The following is a 16,488-nucleotide window of genomic DNA, read 5'->3' as shown; positions in this document are numbered from 1 at the left end:
GCTCACAAATTAAATTTTTGATACATTTTTCCCCTACGTAGTAGGGAGAGTATGTAGAACCCCCAGGGGTAAGAGAAGGTGTATAAAAGGATACTATCTGATTTTTGTACCTAATGGCTTAATATAATATACATTTCTATATATCCTTATATCTTATTTATGATAGGGATACACTGACAAACCCCATTATCCAGAAACATCTGAAAGAAAGGCCATTTACTCTAGAGTCCATTTTAAGCAAACAAATCTTAGTTTTATGAATGATTCCTATTTCTCTATAATAAAACATTACCTATTACTAAGGTAGCAAAATATATCTTTTTAGGGGGTTATAAAGTCCAAATGCTGGAAATAAAAATGGAATTTTTCGAGATTTGTTATACCCCAAGGCTGTAAAAAGTCAAAATCTGAAAATCCAGCATCTCAGACCAGCCAAGGTTGTGTATAAGTAAATGGGAGAGGGTCCAATCCTAATCAGAAGTTTCTGTGGTCTGCTTTGGAATTAGCCCTGAAAATCCGACTATTTCGGCAAAAATCTGAAGAATTCTGACTTTTCTGGAAAAAAGCTTTAAACACTCAAACTGCCCTGAAATGCTCAAAACCAAAACCCATTTAATTTCTGCAATTACAAAAAAAAACAAAAACACTTTCTGCATTCTAAAAAATGTTTAGTCTAATTTCTAGGAACCATGATTTTCTAGAAGCACAATGATTTAGGGACCCGTACAAATACAGGTATGGGATCTATTATCCAGAATGCTCTGGGACCTGGGGTTTTCCAGATAACGGATCTTTCTGTAATTTGGATCCTCATACCTTAAGTCTGCTAGAAAAGTCATATAAACATTAAATAAACCCAACAGGCTGGATTTGCTTCCAATAAGGATTAATTATATCTTAGTTGGGATCAAGTGTCTTATTATTACAGAGAAAAAGGAAATCATTTATAAAAATTTGGATTATTTGGATAAAACAAAGTCTATGGGAGACAACATTTCCGTAATTCTGAGCTTTCTGGATAACGGGTTTCCGGATAATGGGTCCCATATCTGTAATTCATTACCATTTTCCCATAAAGTAAATGTGTCAATAATACTGAAGCTAAACACCTGAGTCTTTAGAAAAGGCAACGGATTTTGCTGATGTATAAAGAGAAATCAGCTTTGGTTGTTCTGCTCCTCACACTGTTCCCACATTGCATATTTTATCCTCCTCTCAGAATAAAGGATAAAGATTTACCTTGCTGACGCCAATGCAGTACATGGAAGGAGTAGCCGACGGGCAGAGCTTCTTTAGAGCAGTGACACACGTCTGTCCATCTATTCGGACATTCCGCCCAAGATCCATGACACAACGGTACCTGAGCCAAAGACACAAAATGAGCGGCTACATCACTATTTGTATGAATGGGGTAAACTTACTAAAGAGGACAGGTCTCATTCAGGTGTGATCTCCTGCTCTTTTACTCATGTCAAGATACAGGTGTATCAGTGTACTGCCCCCTGGGGTGATATACTGCTTGGCCCATGCACCCTGCTGTGAAGAGGAGAAGTTGCACTGGAGGCATTTAAAACATAAGTGGTCAGCAAACAAAGGGAGTAAACATAAGTTGCAGCCAGCAGGTATAGCAGTCATAATTATAAGGATATTAGCAGTCGCTGAGGCGTTATAAGGGATAATGTACTGTAAATTGATAGTAGAAGTCACGGAGGGGTTCTGTGACCATATAAAGGCACAACGCTGCAGGCTGAGTTATACAGGGAACTCTGGGTATCACTCATGTATTATAAGGGATAATGTACCCCCTACTGTAAATGATAAGGATATTAGAAGTCATTGAGAAGTTCTGTGACCATATAAAGGCACAAGACTGCAGGCTGAGTTATACAGGGAACTCTGAGTATCACTCATGTATTATAAGGGATAATGTACCCCCTACTGTAAATGATAAGGATATTAGAAGTCACTGAGGGGTTGTTCTGTGACCATATAAAGGCACAAGGCTGCAGGCTGAGTTATACAGGGAACTCTGAGTATCACTCCTGTATTATAAGGGACAATGTACCCCCTACTGTAAATAATAAGGATATTAGAAGTCACTGAGGGGTTCTGTGACCATATAAAGACACAAGGCTGCAGGCTGAGTTATACAGGGAACTCTGAGTATCACTCATGTATTATAATGGATAATGTACCCCCTACTGTAAATGATAAGGATATTAGAAGTCACTGAGGGGTTCTGTGACCATATAAAGGCACAAGGCTGCAGGCTGAGTTATACAGGGAACTCTGAGTATCACTCATGTATTATAAGGGATAATGTACCTCCTACTGTAAATGATAAGGATATTAGAAGTCACTGAGGGAGTCTGTGACCATATAAAGACACAAGGCTGCAGGCTGAGTTATACAGGGAACTCTGAGTATCACTCCTGTATTATAAGGGATAATGTACCCCCTACTGTAAATGATAAGGATATTAGAAGTCACTGAGGGGTTGTTCTGTGACCATATAAAGACACAAGGCTGCAGGCTGAGTTATACAGGGAACTCGGAGTATCACTCATGTATTATAAGGGATAATTACCATAGAAAGGCTTGATGCTATTTTTAATCAGCATTTAACTGAGAAAACTCTTACCTGCTCAGAAAAAAGGAGAAAGACATCCGGACAGGAAAACCCTCCTTCCGGATTCGAATGGTCTCTAAAATACCAGAGTACTTGAGCTGACTGGTAACAATGTCTGCTTCAAACAGATTTGGTTCCTGATGGAAGAATACATATGACTCTGTTATACTTTTCTTTCCATATAATAAAAAAGAGTTACATATAGTACATATTTTTTAAAAAATAGAATAATGTGTTAATAAAGTATGGGATCCGGAAACCCATTATCCAGAAAGGCCATCTCCCATAAACTCCATTATAATCAAATAATCCAAATTTCTAAAAATGATTTCATTTTTCTCTGTAATAATGAAACAGTAGCTTGTACTTGATCCCAACTAAGACATAATTAATCCTTATTGGAATCAGAACCAGCCTATTGGGGTTATTTAATGTTTACATAATCTTAAGGCATGATCCAAATTATAGAAAGATACATTATCCAGAAAACCCCAGGTCCTGAGCATTCTGGATAACAGGCCCTGTACCTGTATAATCAGTAACTGTTGAAGTACCAATAGCACCGTCCATTTATGACAACTAAGACTTCTATTGGTGATTCTATTGGTAATGATGTCAATGTAGAACATCCCAGCAAGAGAAAACCAATATCGATGCTTCTGCTTTTATCCATAGACATGGCCGCCATTAGGGGGATACAGGGGGTACATTTGTACTCGGCCTAAAAGGAGGCCTGGCTGTGCTGCACTTTTTAATTAGCCGGGCCCCCCTTGACAGCTCTGAACTGCTGAAGTCCCAAAGAGCCAAAGCCGGAAACTTAGCCGAAGCGGCGAAAAGATCGAAAGCACCAAAGACCGAAAAGCCACAAAAAGTCCCGAAGTTAAAGTCCTGAAGCCACAAAAGGAGCCGAAGGTAAGTTCCACTGAACACAATTTAAAGGTTGGCCCTGGCCACCAATGTTTTTTTTAATTTTTTTTTTATTTAAAGCGTGGCCCTGGCCACCAATGGTTTTTTTTTAATTTAAAGGTTGGCCCTGGCCACCAATGTGTTTTTTTAATTTAAAGTTTGGCCCTGGCCACCAATGTTTTTTTTTAATTTAAAGTTTGGCCCTGGCCACCAATGTTTTTCTTATTTTATTTTTTATGTAAAGCGTGGCCCTGGCCACCAATGTTTTTTTAATTTTTATTTAAAGGTTGGCCCTGGCCACCAATGTTTTCTTTTTAATTTAAAGGTTGGACCTGGTCATCAATGTTTTTTTTTTATTTAAAGTTTGGCCCTGGCCACCAATGTTTTTTTTATTTTATTTTTTATGTAAAGCGTGGCCCTGGCCACCAATGTTTTTTTTTTTTATTTAAAGGTTGGCCCTGGCCAGCAATGTTTTTTTTTTAATTTAAAGGTTGGACCTGGCCATCAATGTTTTTTTTTAATTTAAAGTTTGGCCCTGGCCACCAATGTTTTTTTTTTAATTTATAGAGTGGCCCTGGCCACCAGTGTGTTTTTTTAAAAAAAAAATTTAAATTTATAGGGTGGCCCTGATCACCAATGTTTTTTTTTTTAAAACTTTTATGTTGGACCCTGGCTGCCAGAGGTTTTTTTTTAACTTCTAATGGGGTCCTGAACACTAATTGCTTTTTATAACTTGTGTATGTGTGTGTGTGGGGGGGTTACAGTTTTTAGCTCTGTCTGTGTTTTACTGGCCCAGAAGATTTCTGATGGTGGCCCTATCTATGATTACAAATAAGCATAGAGGGAACTCTTTCTACATTCTAGATAGCTCTTGTTTCCCTATGACATATGTGTGAACTAACAATCTGCTTTAAAACACCCAGACTTCATGTGTGGCCATTATGGAAGCCACAAGCATTGTCTCCAATACACCATGCAATAATATTCATGAGCTACTTACCTTCCTACTGTTGGGTTTCATACATCTCACAAAAAATGGATTACACCTGCAGGAGGGGCAAAGAATATTATACACGTCACATGTAAAGTTCAGTCTACTTGATCACTTATACAGTTGTGTTCAGAATAATAACAGTCCGACATCACTAGCCTGATCCATCACTGTTTTTGGTAGAAATTCTATTTCTACATGGCAAATAATTTACTAGTAGGTGTAGTAGAGTCATAGAAACCAACAGACCCAACAGTCATGTCATGCTGCTGATTCTGGGTTATTGAATCAGGCTTGTTCCAAATAATAAGAGTTTGTTCCAAATAATAGCAGTGTTCCACTTAATAATAGCAGCGTGGATTTGAATTAGTGAGCTCATTCATTCTGTGACAAAACAGGTGTCAATTATTGCCCTTATTTAAAGGGATACTGTCATGGGAAAAAAATTTTTTTTCAAAATGAACCAGTTAATAGTGCTGCTCCAGCAGAATTATGCACTGAAATCCATTTCTCAAAAGAGCAAACAGATTTTTTTATATTCAATTTTGAAATCTGACATGGGGCTAGACATATTGCCAATTTCCCAGCTGCCCCAAGTCATGTGACTTGTGCTCTGATAAACTTCAATCACTCTTTACTGCTGTACTGCAAGTTGGAGTGATATCACTCCCTCCCTTTTCCCCCCCAGCAGCCAAACAAAAGAACAATGGGAAGGTAACCAGATAACAGCTCCCTAACACAAGATAACAGCTGCCTGGTAGATCTAAGAACAACACTCAATAGTAAAAAACCCATGTCCCACTGAGACACATTCAGTTACATTGAGAAGGAAAAACAGCAGCCTGCCAGAAAGCATTTCTCTCCTGAAGTGCAGGCACAAGTCACATGACCAGGGGCAGCTGGGAAATTGACAAAATGTCTAGCCCCATGTCAGATTTCAAAATTAAATATAAAAAAATCTGTTTGCTCTTTTGAGAAATGGATTTCAGTACAGAATTCTGCTGGAGTAGCACTATTAACTGGTTCATTTTGAAAAAAATGTTTTTTCCCATGACAGTATCCCTTTAAGGAAGGAGCAAATGTTGAGCTGCTGGTTATAGTGTATTTCTCTCTGGAAATCTGACTCAAAGGCTCGTTCAGCGGACTTTGATTAAAAAGCTAATTGGAGAGGGGAACACATATGAAGAAGTGCAGATAATGATGGGCTGCTCGGTTAAAATGATCTCAAATTCTTTAAAATGGCAAAACCTGAAAGATTTGGAAGAAAAGGGAAACAACCATTTGAGTGTATAGAAGAATAGCCAAAATCACAAAGATTCAGTCAATGATCATCTCCAGGAAGACGAAAGAAGGAGTAAAGTTCCCTGTGATACTGTTACAATTAGAAGTGACTATGTGAAGCCAAACTATGGGCAAGAAGCACCCGCAGTGTCCCATTGTTGAAAAAAAGAAGTGCTGAAGAGCTTACAATTTGCCAAAGAACACACTGACTGGCCTAAAGAGAAATGGCACAACATTTTGGGGACTGATGAAAGCAAGATTGTTCTTTTTGGGTCTAGGGGCCACAGACAGTTTGTCAGACGAGCCCCAAACACTGAATTCAAGTCACAGTACAGAGTGGAGCCAGTGAAGATGGTGGTACAAGTATCATGATATGGGGATGTTTCTCATACTATAGTGTTGGGCCTATTTATCTCATACCAGGAATCATGGATAAGTTTCAATACATCAAAATACTTGGAGGTCATGTTGTCTTATGCCGAAGAGAAAATGTCCTTGATATGGGGGTTTCAACAAGACAAAGGCCCCAAACTCACCAGTAAATGAGCAACATCTTGGTTCCACACCAACAAGATTGACATTATGGAGTGGCCCAATCCCCGGACCTTAATCCAATAGAAAATTTATGGGGTGACATAAAAATGGTGTTTGTGAGGCAAGTGCAAGAAATGCAGAAGAATTGAGGAATGTAACAGGTTGTTGGAAGTTGGTGGAGTCCATGTAACACAGAAGTGCAGCAGTTCTCAGAAACACTGATTATACCACTCAATATTAGGGAAGGGCAAATTTTTTCGCCTTGTTTCGCAGTCTAAATGACACCCATAGACTTATATGGCGGCGTGCGGTAAAAAAAAAAAAAAAAAAGAAAGACGCGCGTCAAAATTTTTTTGACCCCATAGACTTAATGGGCGTCGGGGACAATTCACCGGCAGCGAATTTTTAACGAAACGTCTCAAATTCGCCCATCCCTACTCAATATTAGTTCAGTCATTCAAAGAAAAGCAAAATCAGGAAACATGTTTCAGTTTATACAGTGAATGTTTGAGAGTGTAAAGAAGAATACAGACACTGCCTAATATTCCCTTTTCTTCACTTTCTGTAAAGGAATAACACAAATTTGATCCATTTTTCTTCATGTTTTGATTTGCAATAGAATGTGCAGTGTTCCCAATGCATTTGTGTGTATGGAAATAAAAGTTATTATAAGGACTTTGAGCTTTATTCACTGTTTTAAACACATTGCTATTATTCTGAACATTTCTGTATATATCTATATTTTGTTTGTGTTTAACCTCTGTCCTATTGTGCCAGCCATCCTCAGAACTGTCTTTAGTTATGGAAAGCCCATCATAGGAAAAACACATTTGCCGGTTCCCACCTTTTACTTCCCATATTTAATCCTTTTCTTTTGGATGTTCCAAAATCTTGATGAGATGATCTTATTGTTTACGTGGGCTTTTTGGGACTACAAAAACTTCAGGTTGGGTCTGAACAAGTAGATGGTATACATTTAAAATCTGGATCATGGAAATAGTTTTTTTTACCCGGCTCCACTATTGTTATGCCCCTAGATATTATTATCAATGTTAATACATACAAGGACATTCAATAATATCAGATCATAGAGTGGATTTTTGGCAATCGCTTTTATTCTCACCTCTCCATCTTTTCCACAAGCTCTAGCAGGGATTGCTGGAACTTTGCAGCCACGGTGGAGGCCTTGTACTTCCGGGTGACTGTGTTGCCCTTCCCCATCATGGTTTTCTGCTGGGCCAGAACCTGGGCATGGCTGAAGAACAAGTTGGCTACCACCTAGAAGAGGAGAAGCAAGGTAAGTATCTAGGAATTGATAGACCTGAAAAGATCTCTCCATCCTGATAAGATAACCCAAACACTCAATTTACTCCAAAAATAACATGTGTTTCCACCCATCGATTTTCTGGCTGGCCAAAGATGCCGTCACGGGCGGCACCCAACACCAGAACAAACACCAGGCACCCTGGTCTCGGCTCGTGCTTCACCAGTAGTGTGACCGCCTTTGGGCCTCGGGAGGAGCCCTCAGCTTACTTGGATGCCACCTGGACTTAAACGAGAGGTGCAAGATGAGGGTTCTGGATAGGCAGAGGGGCACGACTGTAGAGCAAAGTCTTTGGACAGAAGATCGTAGTACAAGGCGTTAGGCAAAAGAGTAGTCAGATCAGGCCGGGTCGAGGCAGGCAGAGAATAAACGTCAAGGGTCAAACCAGGAAGTCAATCAGAGGGTTAATCAGAAGAGGTAGTCGGTAATCAGGCAGGGGTCAGGATCCAGAAGTCAGAATAGTCAGGCACAAGGGGTCAAAACAGGAATCAAACAGGTTCAGGATATAGCAACGAATAGCACAAGGCTCAGGAGCACCAGGAAACACAATCCTATCACGGGCAGTTTGTAAAAAGAAAATGTACCTTTAAATACATTTAAAATTCGCGCCATTGCGTGCTGACATCATACGTCAGCGCGCCTGCACCTTTAAGACGCAGGAAGACGCGGCGCGCGCTCCCTAGAACTTCGCAGAAGATCAAGGCGGGCGTCCCCGCTTGGAGTACGGCGGGCTTCCCTGCCGACCCCCACCGGGGTAAGTTGTTACAGATGCTTCTGGAACTCCTACTGCCTAAAGGCTGGCAAATGAACATGTTGCCAAAATATAATGGTCTCTAGGCCAGATATGAATGATGTATAATCTCTGTAAGATGCTGTTTAAAAACGGTAGCACTATATAAAGGATAATAAGTAATAAAAAAAAAAAGATAAACCTCGTTCTTCCAAGATAATTGTAGAGGTAAGGGAAATCTTTTTGGTTTTTATGATTTCTCACCTTAATTTTGCTGTTGACAAAAAGATCCAGGACATCTTGTCTAACCTGGTCATAATTTTTGTCCAAGAATTGGTGGACCTTGAAATAAACAAAATAGCAATATTATATTCATCGATCCAATAAAAGAAACAGAATATGTTTTATTACACTAATAACATTATATCAGATGGATGAAAACAGAGAGGGGAAATGCTTTTGATCTCATCATTGATTGGTGAATCTATACTGCATGCACTTTGTACTATATGTTTCCATTACAATACTCACCTGGTAAGTCACTTTTCCAGCAAAATGCTTGATTCCAAACTCAGGTAAAGGCATCTTTGGCTTACAGTACAAGTCACTGGTGCCATGCTGGTAATGGCACTTCTGTAGAAACGTGTGGTCTGTGGCCTAAAATTAGCATCAACGGGACAAAGTGAGAGAATGTGTTGACAGTTGGTTTGGACATAGAGAAACTGGCAGGTGAGTTTCTCATCACTATTTTGCACTGGGGTCTATAGCTTTACCATTACCTTGAACAACCACAATCAAAATACAGCCCTAGGAAGCATAAACCTCAGGCAGCTCAATTACTCCATATCCCTTCAGAGGTCCCACTACTTTGAGATGCCCTCTTGTAGAAATTAGGAACGTGCCTTTAATATCAAGCTCTGACACTCAAAACCTTTTTTTTATGGAGAGCAAAGCCAGGATGGACAGGTAGTTCAGGGCTAATGCTCCCATAATTCCAGAAAAGACATTACTCCGCAGATACTACATATTCTTCCAGACAGATATCTTCAGGAATCATGTGCACAATCCCATCTTCCTCATTTCCTTAAGACTTTCAGATTTTGTTCAAATATCACAGAGTAAAAATATGGTCCTTCTAGACATTAAAAAATGATATGGCGCTCCCTCTCTTTACTTCCACAGCCTTCCAAGCCCAGAAACTCTGCACTTTTGGCGCACAATGATGAGAGATGCATGAAATCCTCTTTATGTTGAATCACCAAGAAACTAAATTTGTTCAAACTGACTGCAACCATCAACTCAAAGTCGGGAGTAAGAATGTATGGAAGAGCATAACCTGTTGAAGATTTAGGTGTTGCTCAGATATCACACATTCCTCTGTGCTAAGGCTTTGTCTAGGGAACAGGGAAAGATAGAGAGGGCCCCTCAATTTATTTTTCCCTCTAGATGTTACACTATCTTCCAAGCTGAGGTCCTATCTCAACAAAAATATACATTCATGTTTTAATACTCAGCAATCAACACAAAGCTTTCTTAGATGCCCTACATGTGTCAACCAGTGTTGCTCAGGAATTGAAGAAAACCTCTACTACATACTTCCAATACGGTTTTATATATCATTTTGACCTTTACACGGTCTAAAATGTAATATTTAGGTTGGCAGCAATACATAAAGACTTGGGGTCACCTGAGGAAAGCCGCTTTGGTCATCCAATATCCTGAGAATTCCATGGGGCTTCTGGGAAATGATGTCTATACACGCTTGATTATCACTGAAAGAAATTTCCCTCCAGTCGATCTGCTCACGGATGTACTCCTCCTACAAAGACAATATATAGCTGTCATATAAAAAAGTGTAATAATAAATGTAGAAGTCGATTTTTCTGGTTGTATAGCTGTGGATATCGCTTGCACCAAGGTCTGGTATTGACCGTATTGTCTGGTATGGATGTCATTCACAAAAGTGCCAAAAGACTTTAGTCATTCACAAAATCCCAGCATCCAATCAAAATGTTGTTCTTGCCTTTCTTACTAATCTTAGGTAGTAAGAGCTCCTTTTTGATTGGTTGTTATGGGTTAAAAACGGTGGAGTAAAACAACTCCAGTTTTGTGAATGCAACCATAGATCTTTCATAGTAGGGGTAGTGAGAAAAAGCGGAGCTCATCCTGTAGCAGTGTAGCGAATTCCTGCCGGCCGCAGCTCCCACGGTAACCCGGCAACTTCAAAACCGGAACTTGCATCAATTCTTGTAACCCTTAGTATAGCGCTGGCCGAATCGTCCAACAGAGTCGCTACATATTGCTTTGAAAAACGGCTTTATTCACACACACACAATATGTGACAGCATAGGCAGTGGGTAAGTGGTCAAAGTAAACGCGTTTCGTGCCCTAAGTGTCGGCACTTCATCAGAGTCAACGGTGAGACACGTGACATGCTATTTACATAGGCGCTCTGATGCGTGTTCAATCAAGAAAATATGTGCAAAGCTGCTTATGTGTAATTTAGCATCAGAAGCCTCATTCAATATAAAAAAGTGTGTCAAAATGTAAATAAAATAAACTAAAATGGATAATGAACTGTCTCCATCGGTATAAAATCATATGAAGTGTGTATAGTGTCTGCAATTATTCGTTGTATAAATATTAAATCTTAAATACATAAATTCGGTTAATAAATCCTTTCCGTGTACTTCTCTGATTATTTTGTGTTCAAATCGACTAAATCAAATCTGATGAATTCATTTGTTATTTGATTTAATTGATTTGAACACAAAATATAATAATAATAATCAGAGAAGTACACGTAAAGGATTTATTAACTGAATTTATGTATTTAATATTTATACTACGAATAATTCCAGACACTATAAATAATCAAAGAAGTACACGGAAAGGATTTATTAACCGAATTTATGTATTAAAGATTTAATATTTATACTACGAATAATTCCAGACACTATAAATAATCAGAGAAGTACACGCAAAGGATTTATTAACCAAATTTATGTATTTAAGATTTAATATTTATACTACGAATAATTGCAGACACTAAAAATAATCAGAGAAGTACACGGAAAGGATTTATTAACCAAACTTATGTATTTAAGATTTAATATTTATACTATGAATAATTCCAGACACTATAAATAATCAGAGAAGTACACACAAAGGATTTATTTACCAAATTTATGTATTTAAGATTTAATATTTATACTACGAATAATTGCAGATACAATAAATAATCAGAGAAGTACACGGAAAGGATTTATTAACCAAATTTATGTATTTAAGATTTAATATTTATACTACGAATAATTGCAGACACTATACACACTGCACATGATTTTATACCGATGGAGACAGTTCATTATCCATTTTAGTTTATTTTATTTACATTTTAACACAATTTTTTATATTGAATGAGGCTTCTGATGCTAAATTACACTTAAGCAGCTTTGCACATATTTTCTTGATTGAACACGCATCAGAGCGCCTATGTAAATGGAATGTCACGTGTCTCACCTTTGACTCTGATGAAGTGCCGACACTAAGGGCACGAAACGCTGTCACATATTGTGTGTGTGAATAAAGCCGTTTTTCAAAGCAATATGTAGCGACTATGTTGGACGATTCGGCCAGTGCTATACTACTGGTTACAAGGATTGAACCATAGATCTTGTTACCATTATTATAGTAATTGTGTCCATTCATGGTGACGGTGTCAAACAAGAATAATGAGCACTCACCTGTTCCTCCCTGAATATAATCTTGTTGAAGAAGAATTGCAGGTATTCATTTGCATAATTGATGCACAGCTGCTCGAAGCTATTAAAACTGAGATCCTGCATGGAACAAGAAAGGGATATCCGTGAATCCCATGGACTGTTAGTGGTTTGCCAGTGGTCTGACAGAGCAAGACACTATGGGGGGCATTCACAAAAGTGTCCGGAACGAAAACATGTCTTTTTAATGTAGTAGAAAGTGTCGTAGTAACAGCCGACAAATTCACAGAGCATTTGCCCGACAATTTTACGTTGTGTGCGACACTTTTGAAACAGTGTTGTTAAAAGTGGGCATGGTTTTTCCGGCGCAACTTTTCCCGACATTTTTAAGACTTGCCCGTAAACTCATTTGTTTTGCCGAAATTTTTCCGACACATTAGGCTCTCCAAAATGAAAATGTCGGTCAAATTGTCTTTTGAAAAGGCTCGGTAAAATGTCGTCTGCCCGAACCTTTATTCAGCAATGTCCCTCACTAATTACTAGACAGTGTTACAAAGACGTGTTGGAAAGAGCCATTTGTTATTTATATTTGAGTAATATTTTTAAATGATATAGTATGGAATGGGATTGTACCCATTGGTTATACACCAAAGCTTTAATTAGTACTGGGATAGGACCTTAGTGGATAACGGAACTTTGATATTTTAAGTCTACTAGAAAATCATATAAACATGAAATAAACCCAATAGGCTGGTTTTGCTTCCAATAAGGATTAATTATCTCTTAGTTCTGATTAACTACAACCCAATGTTTATTACTACACTGAAAGAGGGAATCACTTTGTGTAAAGCACTTTTATTACAGTTGTGCCGCAATGCCGAATCTTTTCTTGAATTTGCCGTAATTACGTAAATTTTTCTAAAACTGACGTTCCTCCAACGAAAAGATATACGGCATTTTAGAAAATTGACGGACTTACGAGACATTCAGAGACAGTAACATCTGCATTTGTGAATTTGCCGTTAGAACAACGTTTTACAAATTTGACGACCGTCACTTCTGGGTTACTTATTTTACGGACACTTTTGTGAATTTCTCCCTATATAAAGAAAGGAAACTATGGATACACGGATCCCATAAGATATACAGGACCAGACCCAAGTTTGCATGATACACAGTGTAGGGAAAGTGACTGGAGTAAATAAAGGGGATGGATCATGCACTTTTCATGCACTCTGGTTCATGGACTGTGACAAAGCTCCAATCACAATCCTGGATGGTGATTGGAGCTTCATCGCAACCTGAGAACCAAAGGACATGAAAGGTGCATAATACTTACTGTAGGGATAGTGGCTAGAGTAAGTTAAGGAGATATTGCAACAAATTGCAGGGACAGTGAATGGAACAGAGAGGAGAGAAAGTGCATAGAACAGAGGGGAGAGAAAGTGCATGGAACAGAGTGGAGAGAAAGTGCATGGAACAGAGTGGAGAGAAAGTGCATAGAACTGAGGGGAGAGAAAGTGCATGGAACAGAGGGGAGAGAAAGTGCATAGAACAGAGTGGAGAGAAAGTGCATAGAACAGAGAGGAGAGAAAGTGCATAGAACAGAGTGGAGAGAAAGTGCATGGAACAGAGAGGAGAGAAAGTGCATAGAACAGAGGTGAGAGAAAGTGCATGGAACAGAGTGGAGAGAAAGTGCATGGAACAGAGTGGAGAGAAAGTGCATGGAACAGAGTGGAGAGAAAGTGCATAGAACTGAGGGGAGAGAAAGTGCATGGAACAGAGGGGAGAGAAAGTGCATAGAACAGAGGGGAGAGAAAGTGCATGGAACAGAGTGGAGAGAAAGTGCATGGAACAGAGTGGAGAGAAAGTGCATAGAACAGAGGGGAGAGAAAGTGCATGGAACAGAGTGGAGAGAAAGTGCATGGAACAGAGTGGAGAGAAAGTGCATAGAACTGAGGGGAGAGAAAGTGCATGGAACAGAGGGGAGAGAAAGTGCATAGAACAGAGTGGAGAGAAAGTGCATAGAACAGAGAGGAGAGAAAGTGCATAGAACAGAGTGGAGAGAAAGTGCATGGAACAGAGAGGAGAGAAAGTGCATAGAACAGAGGTGAGAGAAAGTGCATGGAACAGAGTGGAGAGAAAGTGCATGGAACAGAGTGGAGAGAAAGTGCATGGAACAGAGGTGAGAGAAAGTGCATGGAACAGAGTGGAGAGAAAGTGCATGGAACAGAGTGGAGAGAAAGTGCATGGAACAGAGGGGAGAGAAAGTGCATGGAACAGAGTGGAGAGAAAGTGCATGGAACAGAGTGGAGAGAAAGTGCATGGAACAGAGAGGAGAGAAAGTGCATGGAACAGAGGTGAGAGAAAGTGCATGGAACAGAGTGGAGAGAAAGTGCATGGAACAGAGGGGAGAGAAAGTGCATGGAACAGAGGGGAGAGAAAGTGCATAGAACAGAGTGGAGAGAAAGTGCATAGAACAGAGTGGAGAGAAAGTGCATAGAACAGAGAGGAGAGAAAGTGCATAGAACAGAGTGGAGAGAAAGTGCATGGAACAGAGAGGAGAGAAAGTGCATAGAACAGAGGTGAGAGAAAGTGCATGGAACAGAGTGGAGAGAAAGTGCATGGAACAGAGGTGAGAGAAAGTGCATAGAACAGAGTGGAGAGAAAGTGCATAGAACAGAGAGGAGAGAAAGTGCATAGAACAGAGTGGAGAGAAAGTGCATGGAACAGAGAGGAGAGAAAGTGCATAGAACAGAGAGGAGAGAAAGTGCATAGAACAGAGGTGAGAGAAAGTGCATGGAACAGAGTGGAGAGAAAGTGCATGGAACAGAGTGGAGAGAAAGTGCATGGAACAGAGGTGAGAGAAAGTGCATGGAACAGAGTGGAGAGAAAGTGCATGGAACACATGGAGAGAAAGTGCAGGAACAGAGGAGAGAAAGTGCATAAACAGATGGAGAGAAAGTGCATGGAACAGAGTGGAGAAAAGTGCATGGAACAGAGGTGAGAGCATGGAACAGTGAGAGAAAGTGCATGGAACAGAGAGAGTGCATAGAACAGAGGAAGAAAAGTGCATGAACAAGAGGAGAGAAAGTGCATGGAAAGTGCATGAACAGAGAGGAGAGAAAGTGCATAGAACAGAGTGAGAAAAGTGCATGGAGAGTGGAAGAAAGTGCATGGAACATGAGAGAAAGTGCATAGAACAGAGTGAGAGAAAGTGCATAGAACAGAGCAGGAGAGAAAGTGCATAGAACAGAGGTGAGAGAAAGTGCATGGAACAGATGAGAGCATGAGAAGAGTGCATAGAACAGAGAGGAGAGAAAGTGCATAGAAACAGAGGTGAAGAAAGTGCATAGGAACAGAGTGGAGAGAAAGTGCATTAAACAGAGTGGAGAGAAAAGTGCATGGAACAGAGGTGAGAAAAGTGCAGAGAACAGAGGGAGAGAAAGTCAAAACAGAGGTGAGAAAAGTGCATGGAACAGAGTGGAAGAAAAAAAGGCATGAACAGAGGGAGAAAAGTGCATGAACAGAGGAGAGAAAGTGCATAAACAGAGTGGAGAGAAAGTGCATGAACAGAGGAGAGAAAAGTGCATGGAACAGAGTGGAGAGAAAGTGCATGGAACAGAGGGAGAGAAAGTGCATAGAACAGAGAGGAGAGAAATGCATAGAACAGAGGGAAGAAAGGCATAGAACGAGTGAGAGAAAGTGCATGAACAGAGCAGAGAGAAGAAAGGCATAGAACAGAGGGAGAGAACATGGAAACAGTGAGAGAAAGTGCATGAACAGAGGGAGAGAAAGTGCATAGAAACAGAGGGAGAGAAAGTGCATAGAACAGAGGTGAGAAATGCATAAACAGATGGAAGAAAGTGCATAGAACAGAGTGGAGAGAAAGTGCATGGAACAGAGAGGAGAGAAAGTGCATAGAACAGAGAGGAGAGAAAGTGCATAGAACAGAGGTGAGAGAAAGTGCATGGAACAGAGTGGAGAGAAAGTGCATGGAACAGAGGTGAGAGAAAGTGCATGGAACAGAGTGGAGAGAAAGTGCATAGAACAGAGGGGAGAGAAAGTGCATAGAACAGAGGTGAGAGAAAGTGCATGGAACAGAGTGGAGAGAAAGTGCATGGAACAGAGTGGAGAGAAAGTGCATGGAACAGAGGTGAGAGAAAGTGCATGGAACAGAGTGGAGAGAAAGTGCATGGAACAGAGGTGAGAGAAAGTGCATAGAACAGAGAGGAGAGAAAGTGCATAGAACAGAGGGGAGAGAAAGTGCATAGAACAGAGAGGAGAGAAAGTGCATAGAACAGAGGGGAGAGAAAGTGCATAGAACAGAGAGGAGAGAAAGTGCATAGAACAGAGTGGAGAGAAAGTGCA

General features: G+C 39.9%; 1 protein-coding gene across 1 annotated transcript in view; it reads right to left on the bottom strand.

Moving 5' to 3' along the window:
- The window catches only part of LOC108703232 (unconventional myosin-XV-like), a 105,083-nt gene that overhangs the window by 58,269 nt on the left and 30,326 nt on the right, over positions 1 to 16,488 (bottom strand). Inside the window, exons 14-21 of the mRNA XM_041578109.1 lie at positions 12,142 to 12,237; positions 10,083 to 10,214; positions 8,927 to 9,052; positions 8,660 to 8,737; positions 7,465 to 7,619; positions 4,536 to 4,581; positions 2,642 to 2,766; positions 1,240 to 1,360 (exon numbers count right to left, since the gene is read on the bottom strand). Of these exons, the coding sequence (XP_041434043.1) occupies positions 1,240 to 1,360; positions 2,642 to 2,766; positions 4,536 to 4,581; positions 7,465 to 7,619; positions 8,660 to 8,737; positions 8,927 to 9,052; positions 10,083 to 10,214; positions 12,142 to 12,237 (879 nt within the window). The remainder of the gene's footprint in view (positions 1 to 1,239; positions 1,361 to 2,641; positions 2,767 to 4,535; positions 4,582 to 7,464; positions 7,620 to 8,659; positions 8,738 to 8,926; positions 9,053 to 10,082; positions 10,215 to 12,141; positions 12,238 to 16,488) is intronic.

The sequence above is a fragment of the Xenopus laevis genome, chromosome 9_10S (assembly GCF_017654675.1).
Source record: "Xenopus laevis strain J_2021 chromosome 9_10S, Xenopus_laevis_v10.1, whole genome shotgun sequence".
Lineage (NCBI taxonomy): Eukaryota > Metazoa > Chordata > Amphibia > Anura > Pipidae > Xenopus > Xenopus laevis.
Note: the sequence above shows the minus strand (reverse complement) of the source record. Positions and strands in the feature narration are given on the sequence as shown.